Raw genomic sequence first — 17,183 nt, forward strand, 5'->3', positions numbered from 1 at the left:
GGCATAACATCTAATGGAGGAGAGAGAGGGGCTGGGGAAAAACGTTCCTGTCTGCTCTAAGAGGCGATCGAGCGGGATGACCGGCAAGAGGGAGACGCGGTGGGGGAAAAGGAGAAGTCCCATCTAATCGCTCTCGTTTCCCCAGTCGTCGAAGCTATCCCGGTGCTTTGGCGGCGCCGCCGCCGTCGTCGCCGATCCATCAGCGTGGCTACCCGCCGCCGCCGCCGATGAAGACGATGCTGGGCTCTTTGTGCGTGACAACGGGCTGCGTGCGCGGGGCACGGGCGACGTCGCGCCGGCGCGAAGCGAGGCGCTGTTGGACGCGGCCAGCGTTGACGGCCGGCGCTGCTTGTCCTCTTCCCCGCCGTGGGCAGCCGCCGCCGCCGAAGCGCCCAGGTCGCCGGCGTCGATCGACCCGTCGTCGATGGCAAAGACGACGTCGTTGTGGTGCTGCGCATGCTGCATCGCGTTACTCGTCGACGACGTCCGCCTCCCCGTCAAGGAGGAGTTGGGCCGCGAGAGCGAGCTGCCTAGCCTCGCCTCTTCGTCCTTTGCCTCGGCCGAGGCGGAAATGTAGGGCGCGCCCGCCTTGCTGCTGGCGGCGATGGCGTCGAGCGGGACTGATTCGGCAGTGTTGGGATACCCGTTCTCGAGGTTGGTCGCAAAGGCCGACCCGGGTCGGTTGGAAGGAGGCGCGGCGCTCGAGGGAGCGGCGGCCGAGTTGCGGAAAGGGTAGTTTTGCTCCATCGCCGTTCGCATCTCGTCGGTGAGGAAGACTGGGGCGGCACGTCGGCGGCAGAACGGAAACGGAGGGGTCGGCCACAGATGCGGTCAGCGTGGTTGGCAGGTTGCCGAATGCTCCCCCTCGCGACCCTGCACTGCGACGTCGGCCGCTGCGAGACTCACAATAGAAGCAGATGGTGGCGAGGCAGGCGCCGGCAACGAGGTCGATGAGGTAGTGGTGCATCAAATACATAGTGCACCAGTAGAGCCAGAAGCAGTAGCCCCAGTAGAGGACGCGGGCGTCGAGGCGCAGCCTGCCGATGCGGATCGCGAGCGGGAAAAAGTAGCTGCAGAAGAGCGCCTTGATGGTGGCATTGCCGGCATGGAGCGACGGAAAGGCGCCAAAGACCATGGGGGCGCCGGTGAAGGCGACCGTGTAGCCGTGGCCGCCAAACAGATCGTCGATGCGGGCCAGGCCGGCGGGCGATCCACGCATGCCGTAGTTGGCGGGGGTGATGCCCTCGCGCAGCTCGTACCACGGCGGGGCGCAGGGGAAGGCGATCTGGATCATGACGCCGAAGAGCATCATGAAGCCAAAGGCGTTGGCAAACACCTTGACGCTGCCCGGCGGCGCAAAGACAAAGAGGAAGGCGGCGACGACAAAGGGGGCGACAAAGTGGATGACGCCGTAGGGGATCCACGCAAGGATGTCGAGGACGGGATGGCCGAACTGGGTGAGGATATCCGAGATGTTGGCGCCGTACCAGATCGTCTCGAGCGTGGGCAGCACCGAAACCCAGATGTGCGGGCGGGTCGCGGCGGGGATAAACTTGCACGAGTAGAAGAGGATGAGCCAGCCAAAGATGGGAGCGGCGGGGAGGAAGAACTGCGACGTGATGGGGAGGAGCAGCGTAGCGGCGTAGGCGGCGGGGATGAGGAGCTTGAGCGGAAAGCCGGGCGACTCCATGACAAAGAGGCTAAAGACGGCGATGAGCAGGAGAAAGGCGTACTTGAAGCGCTGCCCCTTGGTGGGCTGCCAGGCGCGGAAGCGGTCGAGGTTCTGCTGCACCGACGTGGAAGCGTCGAGGCGCGATGCGGCGGCGAGGATCCGGTTGAGCAGGTAGCTCAGCCACCGCGGCAGCATCCGTTGTGCCTTTGGCGAGAGCCGCATCGTGGCCGAGCTGCCGGCACCGCCATGGTATTGGCCACCCGGCGCTCCCGAGGCGAGTCGAGGACCGCTGGCCCCGGAGCTGCCGACCATCTGCGCGGGTCCAAAGCAGCGCGCGGCCGGAGGCGAGCCCGAAGTGAGCGGTGGAAGAAGGAGCAGCAAGCCGCCGAGTGAGCCGGATCGAAGCCGAAGCCCAAGGTCGAACAAGAAGTGGAAGTGGAAGCTGAAGCCGGTCGCGTGCAGAGGCGGAGAGCGCAAAGGGCCTAGGAGGGGAGGGGAGCGTGGAGTGGGATCAAAGATGAGGACGAGGGAAGGGCCTAACACAACGCAACGCAAGGCCACACAAACGCCTGGCAACGATGGCAGGCCGAGCCATGCCCTCGCCTGGGAGCGCGCGGGCGCCCCTTGGGCGGCCTGAGCTCAAATTTCTTCCGCCGCCGTCCGTGCCCCATGCCCGTGGCCCGCGCCGTTGTGGCTCACGCTCGCGCTGCGCCTCGCCCTGACGTTGCCTCGCCTGGCCTGGCCAGGCCAGCCCCGCTCGCTGCTTGGCTCCACCCGGCTCTGCTGGCCTGCCTTCGCTGGGTGGCCCATCCAGCCAACGTCGGACTCGGCACCCGCCCGACCTACCTGCTACCTACGCCTTCCCTCTGTGCCCCTCGAGCCTGCTTTCATCCAGCATCTCCATCGCCTGCCATCGGAACGAGCCGCTGCCGCTGCCGCCGCCGCCGCCACCACCATCACCACCAGTGCCACTGCCACCGCCATCGGCGTCGCCGACAGTCTGCACGAGCGAGGACGACGACGCAGTCAGCGGTTAATCCCTCACGGCTGTCCCGCTTCAGTCGACACCAGCTCCCCGTTCGATCCCGCACCCGTATCGCCTGCTCCGCCACCACCGCTTGCCCATCGCATCGCCCCCGCCCACCGCCAATGTCCAGGCTGTCTCGTTTCGAGCTAGCTACTGCCCTGCCCCTTCGTCACCAGCCCCACCCCGAGATGCAATATCCTCGTCCCGCTTTCGTAGGATAAGCGCGGCGCAGTCCCCGGCCAGCCAGCCAGCCAGCACCCACCCACCTCCGCTGCCAACAACGGCCGCGCTACCATCTTCATCGCATCTGCGCCCCTTTCGCAACCCCCATTGGACGCCCTCGCGCGGACACCGCCTACCATGACGTCCAACTTTGCACCTTCCGGCCGCGTCAACTCGCTCAGCGTCGACCGCTTCAGCAATGCCAGCGACCGCCGCCGCTCGTCGTCGTCCCGACCGCAAAGGCCGCTGATCAACGAGCGACCCGTCATTCTCTGGACCCATGAGCCGCCCAACTTCTCTACAAAGGAGGTCGTTCTCAGCCCCGACTACTCGCTGCCCCACCTCTCCGAGGGCGACCTCCTCCGCCTCACGCTGCCCGCAAAGGCGCCCACCTCGACGTCCAAGAACGGGCCGCCGCCGGCGACGCCGGGGCATGCAAGGGGGCACAGGAAGGGCCTCAAGCCTTCGTTCGTCTTCCGCCCCGTCCACGCGCTCGCCGACCCCGACTTCGCGGCGAAGCAGTCGCAGCTGCAGATCAGCATCTCCAAGAACCTTGCCTCCATCTACGGCTTCCACAACCGCGCAGAGGCCGTCCTTACCCGCGTTTCGAAGGAGGAAAACACCATCGACCACGTCGAGCTCTACTTCCGCGACCAGTACGTCGGGCGCGCCGACATGTGGCGCTTCCTGCAGAACCTCGAGGATACGTGCGTCTACTGCGGACAGAAGATTGTGCTGGCCGGCAGCGTGCGCGCCACCATCGGTCGCATCTTTATCAAGGAGAAGAAGGTGACCAGCGGCTACGTGGCCGCCTCGACCAAGGCCATCTTCCGCAGCGAGTCGGCCAAGTACAATCTGTTCATCCAGCTCGCCCGCGAGATGTGGGAGTTTGACGAGGACGGCGAGATCTACTACGAAAAGGCGCTCCAAGGCTTTATCCCGGAGCTCCTCAAGCGCTGGCGCTCTGTGCAGACCAACCACGTCCTCTCCATCACCCTGTTCGCGCGCGTGCACTACGACGAGTCGGAGCTGCACATGCTCGAGGGCCCCATCCGCATCGACGGCCAGGGGCGATGGTACATTGACTACTACAAGGTTGTCGTGGACCTCGAGACCAACTGCGACTGGTCGGCCATCCTGACGTCGCTCAAGGAGGAGTTTTTCCGCTTCCAGCACGACATCCTGCTGCTGCGCAGGCCCGTGTCTGGTCCGGCCGCCAGCCAGGAGGAGCTCCACGCCGACCTGATCCGCGACCGCGTCCACTTGGCCGGCCGCCTTTCCTACTCGTACGAGGGCAACCTGCTCGAGGCCATCAACCTTACGCTCAACCCCTTCGACGAGCACTACATCGATCGCGACCTCAACCGCACAGGCTTGTCGATCGTCTTCCTGACCGCCGGCACGGGCCACTTTGAGGTCGACAAGCGCCTCCTCCGCATCACGACCGAGAGGATGATTGAAAACGGAATCGGCCTCGACCTCGTCTGCCTCACAAAAATGCCGCTGCACTCGGTGCCCCTCTTCCACTTCAAGTCGCACTACCCGGATCAGAGGGAAGCTGGCCCGCCCGACCCGCGCCAGCAGAACAACAGCTGGTCGAAGCGGAGAGGTCCGCCGGGCGCAGGACCCGGCGGCTCTCGCACCCTCACGCACCGCCACAGCAGCCAGCGGTTGGGCACCGCCGCGCCGTCGTCTTCGGCCCCGCCCGATCCGCTCTACTTTGATGCCAAGCGGCCCGACGAGGACGAGGAGGACTTTTACTCGATGCCACACTGGGTCGACTGCAGCTTCTACAACCTTCAGCAGGACAAGCCCTTCCGCGCCGACCGCTTCGTCCCGCGCTGCAAGATGTACGAGGTCCAGATGATGGGCATCATGGAGAACCAGATCTCGGACATTGCCATCCCCTACCTCGACCTGCGCGCCGCTCCGAAGGCCTCGTCGGTCCAGTCGTCCTTCTACCTGCCTCGCCACGTGGGGCCGCCTGGGTCGGCGTTTGTGTCCGAACCAGCCGCGAGCGGCTTCTCGGACCTGGCCCTGGTCGGCCTGACGCCCAAGGAGCAGCGCCGGATCGCGCGGGAACGCTTCGATCGGGACGTCTTCGCCGACGTGGAGCCGTCAGTCAAGAGTCTCGTCAAGCCTGCCACGGCCAGCATCGAGAGCCCTGTCAATAGCGACTTTCAGCGGCCCTTTGATCGTCCGGAGCTCAAGCGGACCAACAGCTCCGGCTACGGAAAGCAGAGCGTTTCGGCATCATCGACGTCACCGAACAAGCAGGGGCACCCCAAGCTCAGCGCACTACGGACCTCACGCCTGGGCCGCGAAAGCTCGATCGCCTCGTCGGGGCACGATTCCATGCCGCCATCGCCGACAAAGACCCGGTTCGGCCTGCCACCGACGGGCGAAAGCCCAGAAGAGGCCAAGTACGCCCTACCCACCCGGCCCTTGTCCCAGGTGATGGCGCAGTCGACCTCCAGACCGGCGTCCATCCGGTCGACGAGCACGTTTCCGCGTGGTCTCCGCCTACTGGAACCAATCGGCAAGGCCAAGGCGCTGGTCGCGCCGACCGACGCGGTGCTCTCGGCGACCTCGCACCCCTTGAATGAGGAGGAGGAAGCAGAGGAAGCCAGCGAGCACCTTTCCGCCGCGACCGCAGCTTCGCGGCCCGGATCCAGGACGGTCAGCCTCAGCAAAGCCACGAGTCCGACGCGGCGCGGCAAGGGGTACGGCAGCGCGGCGAGCTGGCTGTGGAACTCGCTGACAGGTGGTGGCGCCGGCACAAAAGCTGATCATGCCTCTGCCAGCGGCAGCTCCGAGGCCGACGTTCAGGGCCAAGATCTGAACTCGACCCCGGCCACACGGCGGATCCAGGAGGTGCTGGCTAGCCAGCTGCGGAGCAACCTGGACCGCGAGAGGAGTCCGAGCAAGCGCTCGGTCAACTCGCCGGGCATCCTCAGCCGCACCTCCTCGCTCCTCTCCGTCCACGAAGCAGCGCACATTGCCCCCATCAAGATCCCGGCGCAGGTGGCTATCCGCAGCAGGCAGGAGGCCGAGGCTGAGGAGCGCATCTTCCGCGACCAGGACGCTTACGAGCAGCAGCTCGAGGAAGAGGAAGCCAAGCAGCGGTTCGCGCAGCGGGCGCAGGTGGAGAAGCAGACGTTGGTCAATCCGTCGAACCCGAGCAAGAACCTCAAGAGCAACACGAGCCAGCTCCTGCGTTGGCAGCACCTCTTCCCGCGGCGCCTCAACCACCACGTCGTCAAGTGGAGGTCGATGACGACGCCGGCGTGCTTGCCCCTGACGACCCTCTACTTGCCGACCGAGGCCGACCTGCTGGCCGGCTGGACTGAGCACCCGCACACGACGTCGGTGTCGTCAGAGACGGTCTCGTTCCTGCTCAAGAAGTCGACCTCGACGCACCCGGCGTTGGCGGTGCTGCGCGAGATGGCGTTCCACCGGCTCGCACAAGGCTACCAGTTCATCGTGCCGGCCAGCAAGAATGTCCGGGCCGCTTCCAGTCGCAAACTCAACGACCCAAAGCACTTCTCCCTGCGCTGGCCCTCGGAGCTGCTGCAGCCGGGCAACCTGTCTGCCGGCAACCCGATTTTCCTGAGCATGACCAACCAGATCCACCGCATCTCGTACGATCGGCAGGCGGGCGCCATCAACGTCAAGCGCTACGTCCGGCGCACAGAGTACAACACAGACCCGATGCAGTACGAGTGCTGCGTGTGGCCGAGGAACTTGCCGGGATATCAGACGGTCAAGGCCAAGTTCAGCTATCCGGACTCGGCGAGCTACAACTGGACCTACCTCGACTCGCTCATCGCCGGCTACGTCGACGAGCGGTTCGTCGACTCGCTGCGCTACTGGCGGACGCGCTTCGTGCTCGTCCCCACCGAAGGCTCACCGCCGCCGATGAAGGCGCCCACCGGCGAGGACCTCGACGACGAGGAGATCCGCCTGCTCGGCACCGACAAGCTCGCTGAACTCTTCCACCGTGCGCGCTACGTCAGGAGCCGCGAGGAGCGAGACGCCACCATGGCACCGCGCTTCCTGCCCACCTCGCTGGACCCGGCGCTGAGTCTAAGGGACGACGAGTTCATGAAGCAGCTGCTGGCCGCCGATGAGGCCGCACAGCATCGGACCGCGCAGCCATACTCTGCGGCATCGTCCAAGAAGCGCCACAAGAACGCTCTGGCGGGACGGTCGCTCGAGCTGGTTGCCAAGGACATGCGGACCAACGGCCTGGTCATCAATGACCGGCTCTGGCACCGCATGACGTACGCCGACATCTTCACCGGCGCCGACTTTGTCACCTGGATGTGCCAGGAGTACAGCGACGTCCATTCGCGCGAGGACGCCGTCGAGTGGGGGATGCAGCTCATGGACGGCGGCCTGTTTGAGCACGTCAACAAGACCCACGGCTTCCTCGACGGCCACTACTTCTACCGCCTCGCCAGCGAGTACGGGGGCATCCGATCCGCAAAGAGCTGGTTCCGCGGCTCACGCTCCAACCACGGCGACGATGTCTCGCCCAGCCGCGGAGGCTCGTTTGGCGAGAAGGACGCGCCGCGCCGCTCGATTGCCATGGGCGGACCGGGACCTCAGGGTCGGCGCCAGCCGTCCGGCGGCTCCTCAGACTCGGGTCACCCGCCGACGCTGGGTGGGCACAGCCGCCAGCCGTCGGTGTCGCACCCACACCCCACGCTCAGCATGACGAAGCGCAAGAGGCGCGTGCAGCTCAGCCGCTCGCTCATCATCGACGTCGACCCGGGCCGCCGCAGCGAGCGGGCCGAGGTGGCCTTCTTGCACCACGACGTGGCGCACAATCCGGATAACGGCTTCAACTTCCAGATCCACTGGCTTGGCACCACGGCGCGCTTCATCGAGGACATTGTGCAGAACTGGACGCGGACCGTCGAGAGGTATGGGCTGCGGCTGATCGAGGCCCCCATCGGGCAGATCAAGGACGTGACGCAGCACAACCCGTTCCAGGCGCCCGTGCAGATCGAGCTGAGCCTGCCGCCGCCACACCCGTCGACGTACGCGCACCGGCTCCCGCCCAACACGATTGCGGAGCAGTACTTTGAGTACGCGCTGCTGCGCAGGTTCGGCTTCATCCTCGATCAGGAGGCCAGCGACCGGTACCCCAAGGACGTCGACATTGTCTATTCCTCGCGGCCCTCGCACTTTGAGTACTCGCAGTTTGTCCACCGGTCCGGTGTCGGCTTTGTCCAGGTGCTCGGCGGCAAGGCGGGCTTCCTCTGGCTCAACAACCGCCTCTTCACCTCGCACCTCTCCATCAACCCGCGGCAGTCGGGCAAGGGCAAGGAGGGCGGACCGGCCCAGTCTCAGCTCCACCACCTCCACCATCAGCATCAGCACCAGAACCAGCAGCAGGCCCCCGACCCGGACAAGGTGCGGCGCGAGTTCACCGAGTTTTGCGCCGACCCGCTGGCGCTGGAGCGCTTCTACCGCCAAGTGCTGGCGCAGCTGTTTGAAGTCGAGAGGGAGGCGGCGGAGCAGCAGCGGATCCGCGAGGAGAGGTTCCGCGCCGAGGTGCAGCGCGAGCTCGAGCTGCTCGAGCAGAAGCAGCAGGAGGCCAACGAGCAGCAGCAGCAGCCGGCGCCCGGACACACGCCAGAGTCGAGCGGATGATTCGTCAAGCAGCAATTTGCAGTCTGGTCCCGGCAAGGGACGTCTACCCGCCCTGCATATGAAGGGCGCTCCGAGGGCGCATCTCCGATCCCGGCGCAATCAGCATCGGCCAGTGGGCAGCCACCGACACCGACGCCGAACGGATGCGCCACCAACTAATCCAGCATCTCACAGCCGCGCCATTGGCTCAACCACCTCTGTAATCTATCTCTATCCAGCTGCGCCACCCTGCTGCCCGCGACTATACATCGACGCCGTCGAATGTATTCGCTCTGCGTTGCAGCCCGCCCCGACGACCGCCGCACGCGGCATCTCAGCACTCAAAGATGCGAGCGGTGCTGACGTTGATCCTGCTCCACTTGTTGCGCCGCACGAGGAGCTGCCAGAGGAGGAGCTGGGGCCACTGGAGGTGGTAGAGGGCAAAGTAGGGCCACGGGTCGTCCTTTGCGAAGCTGGGGTCCGTCAGGGGCGGGATGACGGCGGGCATGTCGAGGTCAAAGACGGTGCTGCGCGGGGCCTTGGTCGGCTCGCCGTCTTCGGCCGCGGCGGGGATGGCGACGAGCGACTTCTGGTCCTTGAGGGCGAGCGCGGCGTAGGGACGCCACAGCGGGTGGACCCGGCTCGTCAGACTGTCGACCCAGCGCGGCAACAGGGCGGGGAGGATGCGCGCGGGCAGGTCGTGGCCGATCCAGCTCTTGGACAGATTGGAGCGATCCGCGTACGCCAGCTGGATGAGGTTCTTGGCTCGTCCGAAGCGCTCGCCCAGGCCAGCAGGTCGACGGGGCGATGACGACGATGCGAACAAATCGACGTCGCGGGCAGGTGCCTGCTCCATTACCGGGAAGCGGTGGACGACCTCGGAGCTGCGCAGGCTCGACGGGGTTAGGGCATCGGCGAGGTGGCTGTACCCGGACAAGAGGCAGATGGCCGTGTGGACGCGCGGGTTGCACTCGATGGCGACCAGCCGCTCGGGCGAGCTGCCGTCAGCCGTGGCGGGCTGGTAGATGAAATCCATCGAGAAGGCGCCCGTGATGCCGGCCTGCTCGGGCGCGTCCCTGCCCAGCAGGCGGTGTCGGGGCCACTCGGACCCATCCCGTTCCGAGAGGGCGCGCAGGCGTTCGAGGAACGAGTGGGTCCACTCGAGGGCCAGACGGCCGATGTGGGTGTTGCCGGCGGGGTGGTAGGTCATGAGCATGTCGTTGCTGGGGCAGCACACGAAAGCCGTCATCTCTCCGTCGATGACGGTGGCGTGAGTGCACCACTCGCTGGCCCGCTGCGCCGGGTCGCGGTCGCCGATGAACTCCTGCAGGATGTAGGGCGTTTGGTCGCACAGCGGGATGGGCAGGTTGCTCAAGCGGCGCTCCGTGGCCGCCCAGTCGGCTCGGCCGGACTTGGCGTCGGTGAGCGGGTAGGTCGTAAGGTCGGCGCGTCCGACGTCGTCGAGCTCGGCGGCGCACTTGAGGATGCACAGCGGGTAGCCCGGCTGGCGCAGCGTGTCGAGTGCCTCTTTGACCGAGTAGACGATGTCGGAGCGCGGCGCGGGCAGCTCGAGCTGGTCGAGGAGCGTGATGAACTTGTCCTTTTCGTGAAGTGTCTCGACGAGCTCGGGCGACTGGATGATGCTTCGCACCTTGCCGCCGGTCTCGGTGAGGAGGAGGTCGGCGAATTCGGCGTCCTGCCCCGTCGACCCTGCACCGGAGCAGGGGAAGAAGAGGTCGACGTCCTCGCGCCTGGCGACATCGAGGAGCGCCTCGATGTAGGGCGTCCGCTTTCCGCCGTCCCTGGCAGGCAGCGAGGAAGGGGCGATGAGGTGGAATGCCGAGACCGAGTTGGAGAAGCGGGCCGAGGCGAGATTGCCCCAGCCGCGCTCCTCGACCAGTACGACCCTCCAGCCCTGGCGCCCAAAGGCGCGACAGGCGGCGAGCGACTTTTGCATGCGCGCGCCATTGATCAGCACGGTCTTTGGGCGTCGGCCTTGGATGGCCCGTCCTCGATGCTGCCGCTTGCTGCGCGAGGTGGAAGAAGGGTGGGTGAGGGAGAAGAAGGCGGCGACGGCGAAAGAGGCGGGCGCGAGGAGGAGCGAGAGGCCGAGCAAGAGCAGCGTCGAGAGTGTCGACTGCAGCCGCGAAGGCAGCACGGGCGATGCCGGCATCTCTGGTGTCGAGCAGGGGAGGGAAAGGGGAAGAGCGGAAACGGAGCCGGGGACACTTCGAGAGCGGTGACGATAATGGTGGCAGTGATGGTGGTGGTAATGGAGGGAGAACCCCATCCACACAGAGACGGCAAACGGCAGATGACGACGAGACCCCGAGCAGTCTAGGCTGATCAAGCGGCGGAAGAGGCGGCGACGAGCGACCGACGAGCCCCTTGCTTGGTTCGCTCGGTTTGGTCGTTGGCGACGTCGACGATCGTCTGTCTGCTTGCTTGCTTGCTTGCTTGCTTGCTTCTTGCTTCTTGGCCGCGGGTTGGTCGCTCAATCGTCTTGCGCTGGGGCTGACATGTCCGGCAATGTCAGCCAGGCATGCCCCGGGCCTGCTGGACCCTGAGATCGCCCCGGGCGTCTGTGCATGCGCTCGTTCGAGGGGAATCCTCGCAGTCGCCGCCATCCAACCATCCTCGATGGTCTCCAGCACCGCGAGGACGGCCTGTCCCCCGAGGTGGTCTCTGGGCCTTGTCGCGCATCACTTTCCCAGCCCATCGGCCTCTTCCGGGGTCGTTGGCCAGCCACTTCGACGACCAGCCGGCGCGGCCGTAAGAGGGCAGGCGTCGTCGGACAGTTGCCGCCCAAACGAGCAGCAGCGAAGTCGGAAGCTCCGCGCCTTGGCTTGACGAGCCACGGCCGGCCGGCCAGTTCAGCTTACGCCAGGCCAGTTGGGCTTTCCGCGTCCCGAGGAAAAAGGGAAATGAGGGGTCAACCTCCACCTTCTCAAACGCAGGCCGGGCCAGGCCTGTGGCCATCGGTGCCAAGCCGGGGCCATCCGCGTGCAACAGGCTGCGAGCGTGAACGTTTCCCTCGGCCTGGCCGATGGGCGGCCCCGGCCCGTATGCGCAAGCTTGTCATGGAGCCTGTTGGGCCAGGCCGGGGCCTGATCCGCTGGAAGCCAGAGAGGCTAGGCTGGGGCCGGCCAGGTGAGCATGTCGTGTGCAGCACGGCCTGATCTGGTCTACTCGCCCATGGCACGTCAGGCTCAACTCCTCGACGAGGCGACATTCCTCCTCTCCCCCTTCCCACCACCATGGCTTCCAGCCGCTCACATCTTCTCAAGCTGCCGTTACGCATCAACTGCCCTGCCTCTCATCGCCTCGCTCGCCCGTCAACCATTTACCCGACCGCCCACGCACCTTCGTCTCGCACCATGGCCTCGACCCACTCCACCGCCGTCGACGGCGGCGACGGCGCAGGCAGCCTCAAGCAGCGTCACTCGACCGCCGGTTCGGCGCCTTCCGCAGGTCCCTCGTCGTCGCCTGCTCCCGCCAAGCCAAAGAACGGCGTCACAGCCGTCATCCGCGAGCTGGCTCCTAGCCTGGCCATCTTCTCGTACCCTTTTAGCAGGTTCGGCATCTTCCCCGTCGGCGGCAGGAGCACCGCCGTCAAGCTCAACGATGGCAAGGTCTGGGTGCTCGCCTCAACCCCGCTCGACGAGCCCACAAAGGCCAAGATCGAGAGCATGGGCGACGTCGCCTACCTCGTCGCGCCCGACGCCGTGCACCACCTCTTCCTCTCCCAGTACGCCTCGGCCTACCCTTCGGCCAAGGTCATCGGCGTCGAGGGCCTCGAGGAGAAGCGCAAGGACGTCAAATTCGACGGCATCTACGGCAGGGACCCTCCCGAGACCAAGTACGGCTTCGAGAGCGAGATCCAGGCGCGCTACTTCCCCACCTTTGCCAACAAGGACGTCATCTTCAACCACGTCGAGACGCGCACCCTCATTACCGCCGACCTGCTCTTCAACCTGCCCGCCCACGAGCAGTACCGCAACACGGCCAAGGGCGCGCCCTCGAGCCCCATCCCCTTTCTCAACTCGCTGTCGAACTACTTCACCCCAGACAGCTCGTTCCACAAGACCTTCCTCGGCTTCGCCGGCGTCGGCGGCACCATCCCGCACATGCCCAAGGGAGGCTCCAAGGACGAGAGGAGGAAGAGGTTCGCCCAGGACGCCGCAGAGGTGGCCAAGTGGGACTTTGACAGGATCGTCATGTGCCACGGCGACGTGATCGAAAAGGACGGCAAGAAGGCCTGGCTTTCGGCCTGCGAAAAGGTAAGTCGCGCGGCCGACGGGAGGCCAGAAGGGCGGCGCTCGACCAGCGGCGGCGGCGACGACGACTACGACGACGACTAACACGGGTTGTCGACCTCTTTGTGCCTGTGGACCGCGTCGTCTTTGATGCCCATCAGTACCTCGATCCCAGCGGCAACCCCAAGGTCTGAAGTGGGCGCGGCTCTTTGCGTCGATCCGTGTCCCTGATTCGCCTTGGCATCCCTGAGGCAAGAGCGTTTTCTGAGATTGCATCTCGACGAGGTACAATCTCAAATTCGAGGTACAATCTCAAAAGGCGCCTCTTCCCTCCTGACGTGCCGGCTGGATCCGTCCTTCTTCTCTCGTGCAGCACAACGATACCCCCCAACTGAAGCGTCCCATCAGCAGCTGGCGGCCACACTGAGGGCCTCCCACCCTCCGAGAGGTGTGGCGTCCTCGTCCGACCGCGCCGCCAGTCTTCGTCGCCGTGTCGCAGTAGTCCACGCACGTCCTTTGCCGTAGCCCCTCCTTTTTACTGCCGCTACCGTCGATGCTGCCTGTCGTGTGCACCTTGTGTTGCTGAAAGAGGTGGTCGACGAGGGATCGAACGAGGGTGGATCTCTCTGCGGGCCTGTGCTCACATACACCTTCTTGGCGGTGCCGTGGGCGGTGTCGCGCTCTGGAGCGGGTTTTCACGCTCAACCCCTCGCCCTGGATTCTTCTCCAATTTGTGGCTCCCCGCCGCACAGGACGCCCTCGCCCTTTCGGCTCTTCTATCGCAAGACCGGCAGCTTTCGTCAAAGTCCTCGTGGCAGGCCGGTGTGGCCCTGTGCGATGCGGGGTTGGCTTCGTGCTCCGCCTCTACGACAAGCAAGCAGGCCTGACGAGGCGGGCGAGAGCGACGCGGGCGGAGTACGTGTGTCTCGCTCGCGTCGAGCCAAACCGCGGCTGCTCGAGATTCTGACTACCGGTACCTTTGTCTGTCGCACGCCTGTTCACTCGAGAGCGCGGAGAGAGGTGCGGGTCTTGATGATCCGCGCAACTGGCCGACGAGGCGTACGTCGCTATGCAGAGGGCCGGGAACACGGAGCCAGAGAGCCGCCACGACGAGGTGGGCGAGGGAAACGGAGATATGGCGGCCGAGGGCGAGGTTGCGAAGCCTCGTCGACCCGGCCTGTTGGGGATTTCCGCTGCGATGAGGGGGGAGCCGCCCGGCCGCCAGCATGCGAGCTTCTTTGGGCGAGCGACAACGCAGGCCAGCCCGGCCCAGGCCAGGCGACGTCGAATCGGGCGAGCGAGGAAAAAAGGCCAGATCGAGCCCAGAGCCTGGAGTCGTGGCCCGAGCGGCGGCAGGCCAGAGCAGAGCCCCACCGCAAGCAGGCAGCAGCAGCAGCAGCAGCAGCAGCAGCAGCGTCACCGCCGTTGCAACCGGCGCCCCGGGCCCAAAGGGGAAGGCAGGCCCTCGTAGCCCGCTGGCCCTGGCCTGACTTGGGCCTGCCTGCCTGCCGGCCGGCCTGCCCACCAGGCCTCGTTCCTCGCTCTGTCCGGGCGGGCACGCAAGCAACGCACCGCACAGCCACCGGCCGCCGCTGCCTGCCTCTGCCCGCCTGGCCCTGCCTCGCCTTGCCTTGCCTTGCCTCGCCTCGCCGGCCTCTGCCTAGGTGAGTTAGCCTACATCTCTCTCTCACCTGCCTCCTCCTTTGAGTCTCCCTGCATCGCCCTCTCCTGCCAAACCCCGCCTTTCGTCGGCGTCATCGTCCCGAACCACGCCCCTGCTGCCCTTCGCTCCCGCCCTTTCCTCCCGTCCCCTCCATCCACGTAGCGGAAGCCCTCCTCCGACCTTTCTTCTTCCTACCTCGTCTTCGTCTTCGTCTTCGCCGTCGCTCGTCCATTCATCGCGCTCCCCCCCAAGCAGGACGCCCACCTTTGACCGACTCTTCTAAGCCTCCTGCTCTCGTCTCCGCCAGCACCCACCGCGAGGAGCAACGCCATCGCTAGCAGCCGAAACCCGACCCCGCGTTTCAGAATGTCCGTCGAGTGAGTACCGCAACCCCTCTGTTCTTAGCACAGCGAGGGCCGCCCCGTCGTCGAAGTCCTCGAACGTCTCTGTCGCCTCGGGGCACGGATGTCGGCCGCACGATTTGGACCCGGACCATGGACGGGCAGCGTGTCGATCTTGGCGAGGAAAGCGGTCAAACGCTCGGCCTCGGCGGTCGAACCGACGCGGAGGAGGAGGCTCGTTCAGCCAGGTGACTCGTTGAGCCAAAGAGCGAGCGGCTTGTGGCCCCGCCGGGTGGCATCCACTGCTTTCGGAGCATTCCAATCTGATTCTGGCCTTCGTCCGCTTCGCTGCTTCTCTTGGCGACAGTCTCAACCCTCACGTCCAGCTGGGCTTCCCTCGTAAGTTGGCGAGCTGCCTTGCTGCGTTGCCTGCTGCCGCCTCGAGAGCGCTCGCCTGACCCGATGCCCTCCTCCTATTTGCGCTTCCACGATGGCTCCGCCGCGCCCAGGCCCTCTGACTCAGCTGGTCAAGCGCACTCTCCAGGTCTCGAACCCCAACAACCAGCCCGTCGCCTTCAAGGTCAAGACGACCGCACCCAAGCAGTACTGCGTTCGGCCCAACTCGGGCCGCATCGAGCCCGGCGAGAGGGTCGAGGTGCAGGGTGAGTGTCGGGGCCGCTTTCTTGGCCCCTTGTAGAGCGCAGAAAGTGATGGCGCAAGCCGCTCTTTCTCCTGTCTCCGGAGTCGCTTTTTAGGACCGAAGATCTGACACCGTCCAATTTCCCTCTCCCATCGGGCGCTCTTTCGCAGTCCTGCTCCAGCCTATGAAGGAGGAGCCCCCGCTGTCTGCCAAGTGCCGCGACAAGTTCCTGGTTCAGTCGACGATCATCACGCCCGAGCTCGAGACCGCCAGCCTGCAGGAGATTTGGCCCCAGATTGAGAAGGAGAACAAGTCGGCCATCCACGAGCAGAAGATCCGATGCGCTTTCCTGCCCGCCGCCACTGTTCCCGTCGCGGAAGAGGACGAGGGCGCTCCGAGCACCCTGAACGGTGACGAGGTGAGTGCACGAGGTACCGGACCCCGGTCGTGCGCGGCGTTGGCACGCGAGAGAAGGTCGCAGAACACCCCACGACGGGCGGAGCGCTGACAATTGAGACTTCGCCTTGCTCCGCGCCACCCGCAGCGTTACACGACCGTGCGAGGAGCGCCGTCGAAAGTCAACGGCGACGAGACCTACAACCCCATCGCCGCTGCTCAGAACGCTGCGGGCAACACGGACGGACCCTCGACGGAGAAGGCCAAGCAGGCAGCCCTCGCCGCAGGAGGTGCCGCTGCTGCAGGAGCTGGCGCCGCGTATGCCGCCACTCGCGACGCCGGTGCCCGCGCTGTCAACGGCGTCACTGGCTCGACTGCCAACAAGCCCGAGAGCGACTTGTCGCCGCAGGAGATGCAGTCCGAGATCGCCCGCCTCAGAAAGGAGCTGGCGCAGGCCAAGGGCTCGAGCAGCGGTGCCACGATGCAGCAGAGCGCCGCTGGTGGCGTCCCCGTCCACATTGTGGCGGCCATCGCCTTCGGAGTCTTTGCCGTCACCTACATCATGTTCTGAGCTCGAATCTCGCTCGAGACGCTCGGGCAGCCAAACGGGACCGCGAGGCCAGTAGAACGGGAGTCGCTTCAAGATGCAGCATAGCGCTCGAAAACCGGCAGCGATGGCTGAAAGAGGGGTGAGGCGCCATGGCAACCGCACCACAGCTGCTCGAAAGAGGCGTGCAAACCGATCGAATCCTGTCGGCCCTCGACCAATACAGCTACTGCAATCTCGTCCCGCTCTCCGTGCCAATCCACCTGGCGGGATCCATCCTGATTCATCGGCTCGCCCATCCTCTGGACCTCGTCCGAGTCCGCGCCGGCCTCGCCGGCACCCCGATACCATCGCGAGCAAGCCGTACCAACTTCTTCCCCACGCACGGAACAGAAAATACCAACCTTCGAGCCTTTGCACCGGGGGCCGGGGAGGCGTCGATGGGCGTGGTGGGCGGCCTGCGCTGCACAGGGCGAAGCGTGCGGGCCAGTCTGGTGTTGGTCGCTGGTCGCTCATTCGCGTACTGGCAGCCGCTCCACGCACCTTCTCGCCCGTTCGTCGTCGCCGCCGCCGTCACTTGCCCCTCCTCTACCTCCTTTGTCCATTCCGCCACCGACATGTTGTTGTTTAGCGCTGCCCTTTCTTTTCTTTTTCAATCCCGTATCCGAGCCACACCTCTTCGGTTTCCGTCTCGTCCCGTCCCGACATCCCCCCCTCCCCCCTCCTGTTCTTGTCGGGAGGTTGCGTTATTCTATCTCGCTACCTTGCCCTAGTCCGTC

General features: G+C 65.6%; 5 protein-coding genes across 5 annotated transcripts; 3 read left to right on the forward strand and 2 right to left on the reverse strand.

Annotated features, from left to right (window-relative positions):
- Positions 1–123: 123 nt before the first annotated feature.
- On the reverse strand, positions 124–1,984 carry PFL1_03729 (uncharacterized protein; the record flags this gene model as incomplete). Its single annotated transcript, XM_007881248.1, has 2 exons — positions 124–776; positions 907–1,984. The coding sequence occupies 2 exons, from the start codon at positions 1,982–1,984 to the stop codon at positions 124–126; spliced, it is 1,731 nt and encodes a 576-aa protein (XP_007879439.1).
- A 1,075-nt stretch (positions 1,985–3,059) lies between these two features.
- PFL1_03730 (uncharacterized protein) lies at positions 3,060–8,582 on the forward strand (the record flags this gene model as incomplete). The annotated part of the gene is made up of 1 exon (XM_007881249.1): positions 3,060–8,582. The coding sequence occupies one exon, from the start codon at positions 3,060–3,062 to the stop codon at positions 8,580–8,582; it is 5,523 nt and encodes a 1,840-aa protein (XP_007879440.1).
- Positions 8,583–8,895: 313 nt separating this feature from the next.
- Positions 8,896–10,734, reverse strand: PFL1_03731 (uncharacterized protein; the record flags this gene model as incomplete). Its single annotated transcript, XM_007881250.1, has 1 exon — positions 8,896–10,734. One exon carries the CDS (start codon positions 10,732–10,734, stop codon positions 8,896–8,898), a length of 1,839 nt encoding a protein of 612 aa, XP_007879441.1.
- Positions 10,735–11,607: 873 nt separating this feature from the next.
- On the forward strand, positions 11,608–13,011 carry PFL1_03732 (uncharacterized protein; the record flags this gene model as incomplete). The annotated part of the gene is made up of 3 exons (XM_007881251.1): positions 11,608–11,711; positions 11,830–12,841; positions 12,979–13,011. 3 exons carry the CDS (start codon positions 11,608–11,610, stop codon positions 13,009–13,011), a joined length of 1,149 nt encoding a protein of 382 aa, XP_007879442.1.
- A 1,835-nt stretch (positions 13,012–14,846) lies between these two features.
- Positions 14,847–16,428, forward strand: PFL1_03733 (uncharacterized protein; the record flags this gene model as incomplete). Its single annotated transcript, XM_007881252.1, has 5 exons — positions 14,847–14,857; positions 15,189–15,220; positions 15,331–15,483; positions 15,632–15,879; positions 16,006–16,428. 5 exons carry the CDS (start codon positions 14,847–14,849, stop codon positions 16,426–16,428), a joined length of 867 nt encoding a protein of 288 aa, XP_007879443.1.
- Positions 16,429–17,183: the final 755 nt, after the last annotated feature.

The sequence above is a fragment of the Pseudozyma flocculosa genome, assembly GCF_000417875.1.
Source record: "Pseudozyma flocculosa PF-1 unplaced genomic scaffold scaffold00011, whole genome shotgun sequence".
NCBI classification, from domain to species: Eukaryota; Fungi; Basidiomycota; class Ustilaginomycetes; order Ustilaginales; family Ustilaginaceae; genus Pseudozyma; species Pseudozyma flocculosa.